The 12,132-nt window shown below is 40.0% G+C and overlaps 2 protein-coding genes and 1 long non-coding RNA gene across 5 annotated transcripts in view; 2 read left to right on the top strand and 1 right to left on the bottom strand.

Moving 5' to 3' along the window:
• NUP160 (nucleoporin 160) overlaps positions 1-6,131 on the top strand; it is a 40,865-nt gene extending 34,734 nt beyond the window's left edge. The window contains exons 30-36 of the mRNA XM_039869353.1: positions 707-817; positions 1,004-1,127; positions 1,783-1,884; positions 2,395-2,536; positions 3,697-3,822; positions 4,722-4,826; positions 5,055-6,131. Coding sequence (XP_039725287.1) covers positions 707-817; positions 1,004-1,127; positions 1,783-1,884; positions 2,395-2,536; positions 3,697-3,822; positions 4,722-4,826; positions 5,055-5,144 — 800 coding nt within the window. The 3' untranslated portion in view covers positions 5,145-6,131. The remainder of the gene's footprint in view (positions 1-706; positions 818-1,003; positions 1,128-1,782; positions 1,885-2,394; positions 2,537-3,696; positions 3,823-4,721; positions 4,827-5,054) is intronic.
• On the bottom strand, positions 3,568-11,799 carry LOC120607589 (uncharacterized). 2 transcript variants are annotated; one of them, XR_005654174.1, is made up of 3 exons: positions 11,661-11,799; positions 9,534-9,722; positions 3,568-4,790 (listed from the first exon to the last, which is right to left on the bottom strand). It is a non-coding gene; the product is annotated as an uncharacterized LOC120607589 (long non-coding RNA). The 2 variants fall into 2 exon arrangements; XR_005654175.1 differs by lacking the exon at positions 11,661-11,799 and adding an exon at positions 10,374-10,724.
• Positions 11,062-12,132, top strand: part of FNBP4 (formin binding protein 4) — a 30,901-nt gene continuing 29,830 nt past the window's right edge. The window contains exon 1 of one of the 2 annotated variants that reach the window (XM_039869354.1): positions 11,062-11,373. In XM_039869354.1, the coding sequence (XP_039725288.1) occupies positions 11,151-11,373 (223 nt within the window). In that variant the 5' untranslated portion in view covers positions 11,062-11,150. Of the gene's footprint in view, positions 11,374-11,404; positions 11,817-12,132 lie in introns of those variants that run through there. The other variant, XM_039869355.1, reaches the window with a different exon arrangement.

Genomic DNA, 12,132 nt, shown 5'->3' with positions numbered 1-12,132 from the left:
TGTGGTATTATAGTAGTAGTATTTATATTTATGTATTTAGTATTTATATTATATATATTGTAGCGTACTACATATTATATACATATTGCAGTTATTGTAAAAATGTTGCAAAATTCCTTTGTGTATTTTCAATATTTTAATCTGCTAAAGGTTGGTCATTTCATAGCCTTTTGAAAATTTTGGCTGTATGAGACATGAAATGCTTTTTATAAAAGTGTTTTTATTGCTTGTTGTATTTAAAACAGCTTAGTACCAAACTTCTGTTTAATCAGGTTCCTTTGATATTACCACAGAGGCATGATAACCCTTTCTTAAAGAGTCTGGGCTCTAGAACTGGACACTCCTGGTTTTAGTTCTGCCTCTCACATTGGGCATGTTCCTTTTTTGCTGGTAGAGATAACAATATTTCACGGTCATGAGAGTTAAGTGACATTATATGTAAAGTACCGAGTAAACACCTCCCCAACTGCAGCTATTGTTATTAGAGCACTGTTTTGACTTGACTCAGCTGTACATGTAAAGCAGGGATGTTGCTTTATTTTTTAAGTGAGGTTTTATTGAACCTTCTGTTTTCTCCCCATCTTCATGCCTTTGGAAATTAAACTGAATGTTCCTTAATGTTTAATGGAAATTGACAAGTCGAGTTAGTCTAATTGGCGCTTCTTTTGTACTTTTAAAATTGAAAATGTTTGTCTTTGGCTTATAGCAAATCGGCAGATTGAAATCCTAGAACTGGCAGATCTGGAGAAAGAGTGTTCCCTGGCTCGCATTCGCCTCACTTTGGCTCAGCATGATCCGTCAGCAGTTGCAGTTGCAGGTAACAGTTCAGTCTGTCAGTACCAGCAGCATATTTTAGGGTCAGGTAGTGGACCTAGGATGCTAGACGGGTATAAAGCATGTCATTGTTATTCTGAGATATTCATTAACAAGCCATCTTTGGGGTCTTTGGGCTCATTGGCATAGACCGCTGGTTGCACTAAATAGCACTTTTCTGTTTCCACAGGAAGTTCATCAGCAGAAGAGATGGTCACTCTCTTGGTTCAGGCTGGCCTTTTCGACACTGCCATATCGCTCTGTCAGACTTTTAAGCTTCCCTTAACACCAATCTTTGAGGGACTTGCTTTCAAGTATGTATGACATTGTCTTTTATGGTCTTAATTTTCTAATGCAGAAATAACTGTTGCTTAGTGTGTAGCAGTGGTCACATGAGCCAGTACCCTGTAAACCAGTTGTGCTTTAAAGAAGTGTTTTTCTTTAGTCAATACAAAGATTTTTTGTTTCTTTAGTTGATCGTGATTTTTTAAATCTTGATTTCTAGCTTCTCTTGAGAAATCAGAAGACCTGGCATTGACCCACATTCCCAAATGACAGTAGATAACCTAGGTTAAGTAGTAGTGTCCATTTTAGACAAGGCACATGTTTCTTCAGTCCTTTAGGACATCTTTTGGCTTCTGTAAGCATTATTTAAAAATCCTCTGTATTGAAGTTACTTTAAACTTAAATAATAGTCAAATAGTTTGCGAATTGAAAATATTTTTTAAACTTTCAGAATTTTTTATCATCAATTTTCTCTTTGAAATAAATTATCTCTTAATATTTATTGATGGCCTTGTGGGTCATTCAGTCATGAGGCTCTGAGGGGAGGGAAGAGCCAGTGCCCCAGCAGTGAATTTGGCAATAGACTAGAGCTGAAGTTGTCTTATCTCTAGTTTTACTAACAAAATAAGGTGGTGCTTTTCAGCAAATTAGTTTATTTTGTATGTGGAACTTTTTTTTTGGCAGATGCATCAAATTGCAGTTTGGAGGAGAGACAGCACAAGCAGAAGCCTGGGCCTGGCTAGCAGCCAATCAGCTCTCATCCATCATCACCACGAAGGAGTCCAGGTACAGCCTTGGTGTTCGCCCGACCCCGCGGGGGCTTAGCCTCCAGATACTTCCCTGGTGCACCCAGTTAGTGTCTGCCTGTCTGTACTTTAGTGTGTTTGGTATCCTCCTCTAACAACCCTCAGTAAACTTCCCTTCCTTGAATTGCATTTACAATTTGTATTATGCAGCTTAGCACTTTAGAAATGTAGCATTTTACAGTTTGGGAGTCTTTCAACCTCAGTATTGTTCGTATTTTGGAAATTTGGAACAAAGAAGATAAGTGAATCGTATGGTCAAGTTATATATGCAGTTAGTGGGAGAGAAATATAAGAGCCTAAGTCATTTAGTTTTTCTCTAGTACTACCCTTAAGTCGCATTGACCCTAGTAATATTACTTGCCATTTAGCTATATTATCAATTCAGTTGTGAACCTCTGCAGTTTTTTTCCTTGTAAATATGTGCTTTGAATGGTACTGTAAATACCTGTTAAGAATCTGGAACTCATTAGTCCTTTCTGCTTTTATCAAGTGCTACAGATGAAGCATGGCGACTACTATCAGCTTACCTGGAAAGGTACAAAGTCCAAAACAACTTATACCACCACTGTGTAATCAACAAGCTTTTGTCTCATGGAGTACCTCTGCCAAATTGGCTTATAAACAGTTATAAGGTAAGTGGTATCTTCACTTGTAGAGACTAAGAAGCTGATCTTTATCATTCAGAATAACCTCATAAGATGATTAAAAAGAAAAAAAGAGTGATCTATGGACATACACTTTGGGCAGCTTCTCAATCGTAGCTAAAAACAAAACAGTTCGACTTCAGTTCCACATGAAGTACCAGGTGATTAGATTTTAAGATCTGCAGGTTAGTAAGTTAATGTCTGCTTGTGCCCTCACTGAACAATGAGTATATATTTAGAACAATGAGTATATGCATGACACAGTATTTACTATACATTACTCAAGAAATTCACAGGAGCGGGTGGAGTAGTTTTCAAATAAGTTATAACAGTGTTTCTTTCAGTTTTTGTCAAAATTGGGTTTTTGGATTGCTTGCATTACAATTATTTGGGTAATGGGCTTTTTCAAAATACAGATTATTGTGCCTCGTCTCACACTTACAGAATCAAAGTATCAGATCTAGGACCAGGATCTATTTTTTAACAAGCACTTAATTTGATTTGATGCACTCATGGGTTTGAGAACTACTTGTATCTGAAATAAATTGGAAAGAATAGGGAAAGAAAGAGTGTAAAGCTTAAAATCCAGAAAATCGATTGGTTTTTAAGTTAGAAAATAGAGAATCAGATGGTAAAGGTTGATTGTGATCAGTCAGAATATAGAAATCATAATTAATGTAAGTAGAGCCCTTCCATACTGAGGCCCTATTCACTTTTCTCTCACCCTAAGTTATTACAGATTTGACTCAGGTTTTTAAAGTGGTGATTCTTTGAACTTCTTTTGCATTTGTCAGTCATACATTTCTGAGAATTAATGTGAACATTCTGTCTTTTTAGTTCTCAGCATTTCTGGGAAGGTTTGTTGACTTTCACTAACGTGGACACAGTTGAAAATAATTAATATGTATCTTAGATCACAAAACAGGAGAAATACCTTAACAGATAGGGTCTCACAAGGTGTTTAAAGGGTAACTGGGCTGTTGGGAATCCAGCCCATTCCCAAGATAAATAAACGAAGATAAGTAAACAAAGGTGCTCATTTATTCATATTGAGAAATAGAAATGCAAGGGAGACAGGCACTCAACACCCTTTGGTCATTGCCCAGGTAAGGTGGAAACAGATGTTCTTATTCACTGACTCTTTACAGAAGGTTGATGCTGCTGAGTTGCTGCGTCTGTACTTAAACTATGACCTTTTAGAAGAAGCTGTGGATTTGGTTTCAGAATATGTGGATGCTGTTCTGGGGAAAGGACATCAGTACTTTGGAATTGAGGTAGGCATGTGTACGCATTTCTTTAATTCTATATCATCACACTAAGTAAAACCAGGATCTGAAAATAAATTGAACTATAGAATAGTGGATTTAACCTTTACTATTAGTAGTTATACAACTAGTTTTCTCCAAGATCCAGTTTCCTGTTTATAAAATGGGAATACATTTCATTTTTCTCTATCAAAGGAATGTGGTTTTAGTTAGTATTTGGAAGAGGGAGGTAAATAAGAACAAAATGGTATTTTTTGTGTGCCAAAGACCCTGCCAAGTCTCTACCAGTGTATTCTCATTTAATCCTTACAACAGTGCATGAGAGATTGTTTTAATCCTTTTTTTTTTTTTTTTTAACCCATGAGGAAAGAGAGGCTCGGAAGTTAAATAAGTTGCCAAAGCTTAGACAGATGGTAAATAGAAGAGGTAGGTCTAAAATCTAGGTCTCGTTAACTGTAGAGCCAAGCTCTTCAACTCTAAGGAAAGTAAGTATTCAGAACTTCAAAAGTTAAACGTTCCTTTTCCAAATATTTTTCCAGATAATTCCAATCTAAATTTTAGACTAAAAATAGTATCACTCATTGACAGTTTAGAGTTTTGTTGAATGTGTTTATCCTTAATAGGATGAACTTGGGAGCCTTAGGTCTCCTTTAAGATAAGAGATGGCATGAGTTTAAAAATATATTTGATTTAACTGAGAAAAGGACAAGTTCCCAGTTGAAAAGAGAAGGGGGGGTCCAAACTTCATATGTGTATATATGTGTGTACTCATGCACACATTCATAGTTTCTTATAGTGAAAAAAAAAAATAAGTAAAGCATTTTTTGTGATCAGGGCCTGTGACAGTAACTACCCAGGAGAAATGGTTCACTTTGCAGATTTTCTTCAAACAATATTTTTCCTTTCAGTTTCCACTGTCTGCAACAGCTCCAATGGTGTGGCTTCCATACTCTTCTATCGATCAGCTTCTCCAAGCTCTAGGAGAAAACAGTGCCAACGGTCACAACATTGCAGTAAGTCACCAAATTACACCTTTTAGCTTGCTCTTCAGTTCTCAAAGATTAAGGAGAACAGAGAAGTCCAGTTTTATCAGTAGAATCACAAAGCAGACTCCTATACTGAATAGTAATTAAACAAAGCAGAGTGACTAACCTCTTTATTAAGGGAGGTCTGGTTGGTGACTAATAACCTCAAGCTTTGTTGGTCCTTGACTTCTGTAATGATTTCCTTTTCTCCTATAGCTGTCTCAGAAAATACTTGACAAATTGGAGGACTACCAGCAAAAAGTCGATACGGCAACACGGGATTTATTATATCGTCGAAACTTGTGATCTGGATGGTTGCCTAGCCTTTGTAACCGCTTGGTGCCTCTTAGGGCTTAAGACTTTACCCTACAGGAACCCTGTCCTCCAGCCTGATTTTTAGACCCGTAAATGATGTGTACAACATTCAAGTCGCCATTCTGTGCAGGAGAGGAGTGCACGTGAGTCACAGGACCTGTGCTTGCTGGTGGTGCTAACACAATTTCTGGTTTCAACCTTGGTCTCAAACAGCTGCTTTTGTATATGATTCTCAAGCTTTTTTAGAGTTTATATTTTTTTAAACTACCGAAGACATTCTTTATCTGCAAATCAAAACCCACTTTCACTTTCCAAAGTAGCTGATGGTTGTTGGTTTGTTGTAGCTGACCACCAAAAGCAGTCACTGCAAATCCTTTCATTCTTCCTTATCACTTTTTGTATTTCAACGGAATTATTTTGGTCCAAAACTGACATGTATTTTCTGTATTGTGAACAGAGGCTAATGATTTTACGTACTCTTTTCATTATTTATTGTGGAGTTTTTGTATGATCTTCAATAAAGTATTTAACAATTTGCCTAGATGAAGCTTAAAATGATGACCAGCTGTCAAAGAAGATATCTTATATTGAATCTGGTTCTGAAGCTAAAGTTGAGTAAACTCTTAGCTAAGAAAAAATTAGAACTCCGTCTTGGAAAATAACAGATTTTCAAAGTGAATTCTGTTAACTTCTATGATTTACGATAATCAAGCCGGACTTGATCATACAGTTAGTCTAATAATGTATTGGATCAAAATATAAACATTCCTGGTCAGATTCAAAAGCATTCATGCCCACAAATTTGGAGAAATGAAAAACAAAATCTTGTATTTTATTCTGTATGTTAAAATTTATCTTTTAAGGAAATGATCTGTATACTACTTGCTTGTATGCCCTTTGACCTTTCTTGAGTTTTTCATAAGCCTTTAATTTTTATACTATCAATACCATATTTACATTATATATTTTAAATAACAATGTGAGTTTTCCTGTTGTACTGTTATTGGTAGATATCGCGGTGTATGGTTCTTTTTACATTTTAGCTCTGCCATGATTAATATGAAGCGTTTGAGGCAATTGGGAATTGAGAGAGCCCTTGCCCTTCCAGCTCTATGAACCTGTGGCTTCCAACTCAGGCCAGAAATATATTTTGACCTCTGTACACATTTATCACCAAAAGAAAGGTTTCACAGAAAATGTATCCTCACTTAGTATGTACCCTGATGTCTTCAGGAGTGACTAATGGATCAAAACCCACATCCGGAAAATATCAAACCATGTTGTAGCCATTTCTGGAGGTCAAAAAGTAACTTGAGACCAGCCCTGTTACAGAAACCTGTCCATGTGCGTTGCTGATAAAAGCAGTGGTTTCCATGGGGGCAGTTCACAAGACTGACCAGCTTTTCCTGTCCTATTTGGGTTCAAGACCTAGAACCCTTGCTGGAGCCAACCCAGTTCTTCTGTCCGTTTTCTTCCACCTTCCTCACTTTGATTCCCAGCCAAAGCAGAAGGTGCCCACATTCTCTCACTTCATTTTTCTCACCTGTTTTGGTCTGCATTTTTATTTTCTGGACAATGTTATATTTTAATAGTCCATGTAAGCATCATTATTCCTTGTTTTTTTCCAACTCAGGCATTTTTCTGAATACAAAAAAAAATGTTAAAATGGCTCCTTCCTTTTTTGGTACTTAACTACCATTAAATAACAGTGTGACTCTTATAGGAACACTTTATAGTTCTTAAATAATTTAACAAAATGTAATAAGTCCTTACCTTACCAGCCTATGACAATAAAAGTAGATATCATTTCTGTTAATACAGTTTATGACATACTGAGTCTCATATTAACCATTCTTACCAGCTTTATCACTATGATTTTTGTGACCTTCCAATAAAGCTAATACATTCTACAAAGCCACCTTGGCAGTATATTGTTAACCTCTGCCAGCTCTCCTCACCAAAACAGCTTAAGAGCCCTAGTGCTCAGCTCTCACCAGTTCACTACTGGCTCTCTTTGCCCCATTCTCATTCCCTCTCAAAGTCCAGGTCGTATAGTTTCCTAAAACTTCACTGAACAGTTAGGGGTAAAGAAAACAAAAGCTTAAAAACCTGGTACAGGATTGGAAGCTTACAGAAACCATCAACTGTGCCCATCCCCACAGATTCCTCTATTGGCCACTCTTAAGTTCCCAGCGTGCTCTGGTGTGGGCAGATACCAACATTCCCCTCGCTAAGGGGAATGTAAATATAAGGGTGATTCATAATTAGTCAACAAAAAGTATCAGTGAACATATTCTAGGTGACAACCTAATTTACCTTAACCTATACTACATTTTTTCTACTAGAACACAGTATAAATTATAGAAAGTTCTAAAGTTTCCTTTAATCACCAATCTTTCCAACTGTGTACCTAAAATTCTCAAATTAAGAGCAACAATATAATCAATAACTCATCATTAACCCCCAAGCCACAAGAATATACCTTTCTACATCTGCACAGAACTCCAACATAAGACCAATTTATTATTCAAAGGACCATTTCTTTCAGTAAATGACGTGTCACGGTTTAAATGAACATCATAGAATACAAAGTTAAATAATGTGGTTTAATAAAGAATACATAGTATCTGGTCCTTGACCCTGATTCCTGGCACAGAGCTTCAAAAACCCTTGGAATTTCCTGAATGATGGAATATTATGCTAATGAGGTGATTCTTGGTGGGGCCTTAATTTCAGAATAGGGCCAGTCACCAGGAAGACCAACCCTGTGATAGTAATTATAGGGTTGGACCTTTGGGCCAGCCCAGCCTCCTGGGAGGACAGGAGGCCTGGAGATTGAGTTCAATCACAGACACAGTGGCCAATGATTCGATGAACCATGCCTAAGTAATGAATTCTCAGAAAAAATTGGGCACCAAAGCTAAATAGATTTTCCTGATGGGAGAACACTGATGTGCTAGGAGGGCACCAGATCCTGATTCCACAGGGAGGCAATATGGAAGCTCTGTGCTTCCTCCTAGACCTTGCCCTGTATGTATCCTTTTTAATAAACTATAATCATGAGTATAGTACTTTCCAGAATTCTGTGGATGGTTCTAGAGAATTAGCAAACTCAAAGAGGTCATGGGAACCGCTGACTTTATAGCCAGTTAGAACTGTGGTGGCCTGGGGACCTCGCTCGGAGCTGGCTTCTGAAGTAAGGGCAGTCCTCTGGGGGACTGAGCCCTTAAACCTGTGAAGTCAGGCTAATGTCCGGAGATCACCATCAGAATTGAGCTGATCAGCGTATGCCCAATTGGGGGTGAGACAGAATTAACAGTGTAGATAAATCAACACATACACATAAAACTTCACTCTTCCCTACTGCAGCTGGGACTTCTGTGGACAGTCCACCTCTACAGGTAACCCCCTGTTGAAGTTCCAAGAGTTACAGCTCTAAAAGGGATTCAGGAAGGTCAGCTTTTTTGTTTGTTTGTTTGTTTGTTTTTTAAATTAACATCAAATACCAAGTAAAGACATCACCCACCAAATAAACGTTTATTTGAAAATAAACGTTTATTCAAATAACTGCTCTTCCCAGGTTTTACTTGTCAAATGTCAGTCCTGATAATTTGGTTTTACTGAAATAACATCACCACACACACACAAAACCTCAGTAATTCCAGAGGTGCTTAGGACCCTGGCAATCAAGGATCAGGCCTGATTTTTCTTTAAAAGGAGTGACTGACCACATTTACCCATTCTGAGTCTAGACATAGGCAAAATTGTAAAGAGCCAGATAATAGTTGGGGCTTTATAGTCTACATACAGTCTCTGGCATGTATATTTTTGTTTGTTTCTTTGTATAACCCTTTAAAAGGCAGGCCTAATTTAGCCATAATTTGCCCACCCCTGGTCCAGTTCCTTAACACCTGTGAGGCCAACAACAGCAAAACATGTCTCCCTATAAAGCCAGTGGCTCTCAACACTGGCTAAGCATTGAAATAACCTAAGAGCTTTTTAAAAAATAATTGAAATGGGCCCTACACTCCCACCTTCATTCAACTGATTCAGATTCTTATATTGTTTTAATACTCTCCAGATGGTTCTAAGAAGAGCCAGGGTTGAGAACTCTGGTTATAAACCTAACAGCCGCCTCCAGAAATTTAAGTTTACTCCAAGAAAAACAGCCTTTCACATATCTATGCATTGTGATTTGGCTCATAATCTCAGCTTGGGTCCAGCCAGTTCTATAATAGGATCTGGACTTTTACTTAAACAAAAGGCTCATTAATAGTAAAAATAGCTACCATATAATGATTGCTTATTTCGTTCCTGGTACAGTGTTTTACAGTTGCAGAAACAAGTTTAGAGAAATTAAACTTGTTCAAGTGATCATACCTGGAAGGTGCTGGAGCTGAGTTGTGTGAATCCAGATGTTTGGTTTCAGAACTCCTAGGCACAACTTCCGTATTTCAAGGCCTCTCTCCTCAAGAAATAAATCCAGAAACTGCTAATAGCTTCAAAACAGCAAATTCTTCTGTTTTCTAGCTGTTAATTTTTCAGGTCTTGGGCACAATTCAGATATTCCTTGCATAGGCAAGAAAAAGAAATAACTTTTACCACTTATTTCAAGTTTGTATATATTCATGCACAATATTCATTGAAAAACTGAGTGCTTATGTTCCGGAATGTGCATTTCATATACAGGGAACAAAACAGACAAGTTACTGCTTTCACAGCTTTTACATTCACCAATCTGAGAATTCACCTATAAATAGGGGATAATAGTATCTACCTGTAAGGTTGTGGTGAGAATCAAATGTAATTCTACACGTAGACACTGCCTGACACATAGTTAAGTGCACAAAAAATGTTTTAGATATTAATAGTATGCTCTAGTAAAAACTGAGTCAGCAACCAGGAATATAAAAATAAATACCACTGAATTTAGTCTTAAACTCAATTTAGAAGTGAAAGAGGAATATCAACAGTGGGAATGTCAAGTGCTGGGGCGGGGCTCAGCATTGAGATAAAAGGTTTAAAGAAGTAATGCCTGCATTAGGTCTTGAGCAATTAAAAAATTTCGCCATGTGATGCAGTAGCTACTCCAGCTGCGTGAAGGACTGAAGGTGATAGAGGTGAAAAGGGATCGGGGAATGGGGAGCGGGGCCAGGACACGGGACAGGGGATGGAGGAGTGTTCAAGAAAGACACAAGACACATAAAGCAAACAGGATACCAGTGGGCCAGTTTTGGAAGGCTCCTGTATTCTACCACAATTCAGGCTTTTTCCTCGTATGCAGTAAAACTTCTGGCGATTTTTTTTTTTTCAGCTGATAAGCAACATTGTATGAGGCATCATCTTTGTGCTCTAAATTTCACAAAACCATAAAAGACCCACTATTCTATTTACTAGTGTTCAATGCTATACCCAAAGTAAGCCACAAAAATCAGGGCGAAACTTGGGTAAAAGCTCGGAAAGCGAAACAGCTTCCTAGATCAACGAAGATGAACAGCTAGTCGAGAACAGGAACAAGATGGAGGACAAGGGAGCAAAAAAAAAAAGAGAGAAAGAGCGAGAGCGAGCGAGCGAGGAGCGAGAGTGACAGGGAAGAGGGGGAGGGGAGGGGGGGAGGGAGAGAGAGAGAGAGAAACTCCGCAAAAGTCGCATGGGTGGAGCCCTACGTGATGGAGAAGAAATTCTATACTCAGGCCCTTCCGCACTATTGGCTTGATTCTCACTCTTTTTCCTTTCCCATTGGCTTTAGGCTTCTTCAATCGTTCAAAATAGCCAATAGTCGAGCGCCATGGGTAAAGCCCGCCCTTCCACCCTGGGGGGCGGAGCCAGAAGAATGTAAAGGACCCAAGGTACTGACGCAAGCGCGCGCCTCGCCGGTTAAATGCGGATCCTCGCAGGAGGCGGTGTCGCGGTGTATGAATATTGATTACGCAGCGCGGCGCAAAGCGCCCGCCCCTCTCGGCTGTCCGACGCTTGCGGCTCGCGCTTGGGCTCGCGATGGGGAAGAAGTCCCGGGCGGTACCCGGCCGCAGGCCTATCCTACAGCTCTCTCCTCCGGGTCCCCGGAGCAGTACACCGGGACGGGACCCGGAGCCAGAACCCGACACCGAGCTAGAATCGACGGCGACGGCCCCCAACCAGCCAACTCCGCCGACGCCGCCGCCACCAACGACTACCGCGGTGCCCGCGGCCGCGGCTCCGGAAGACTCGCCTTCAGAAGGTAAGGGTGTGCGAGGGGCCCCGACCCCTAGGTGAGGCGTCCGAAACTCGAGGTCGATCGAGGCTTGCGGCCTACACATCTCAAGCAGGGCCCTGGGAGGAAGAGAAACGCGGCGGGCGGTGTCTGCATCCGAGGCCTGCTGCGTGGGGCCTGCGAGGAATTCGGCTGCGGGCCCCAAGGCGGCGGAGCCGTGCGCGCCGATCCCACGAGGCGCCATCTGTGGTGCAAGGGTTGGCCCCGTGCACCCCGTGTCTCATCAGCGTCCACGCCCGTTTCGGATAACTTACGGGGTGTGTGTGAGAGTGTGAGCTTCCGCGTCTGAGGCTTGATGACAGTGGAACCTGGCCTTTTCTGCACGTCATCTCCTTTTCCTTTCGTTTTTGTTGAAGCTGGGAGAGACCCTTTAGAAGTGAGCAAACCCTTTTTATTATTCCAGCGAAAGTGTAAGTAACCCCTGATTAGCAGGTATGCCAAAAAATTCCTGGAGAAGTGGAGCTTGTGGGTTCCCAAGTACTTGTGTGTTTCTTCCCGAGTGATACTTAGATTGAGAGTAACTGCACAACGCTACTACAGGAGCCAGACGCCGGGGAAGCAGCGATCATTTCAAGTGTTAAAAAAATATCGCGTTTTTAGCTCATGCGGGAAAAAATGCTATAGCCGTGCTTGTCGTAAAGGCCCTATGGTAGTCTAGAGAAGGTTTATGGTTTGCGTATTTTTAAAAAATTGTTTTAGATGTAGTTTTTACAGATAATGCTCAGA

The sequence above is a fragment of the Pteropus medius genome, unplaced genomic scaffold, assembly GCF_902729225.1.
Source record: "Pteropus medius unplaced genomic scaffold, Ma_sr-lr_union100, whole genome shotgun sequence".
NCBI lineage: Eukaryota > Metazoa > Chordata > Mammalia > Chiroptera > Pteropodidae > Pteropus > Pteropus medius.
This window is presented reverse-complemented; position numbering and strand designations above follow the sequence as displayed.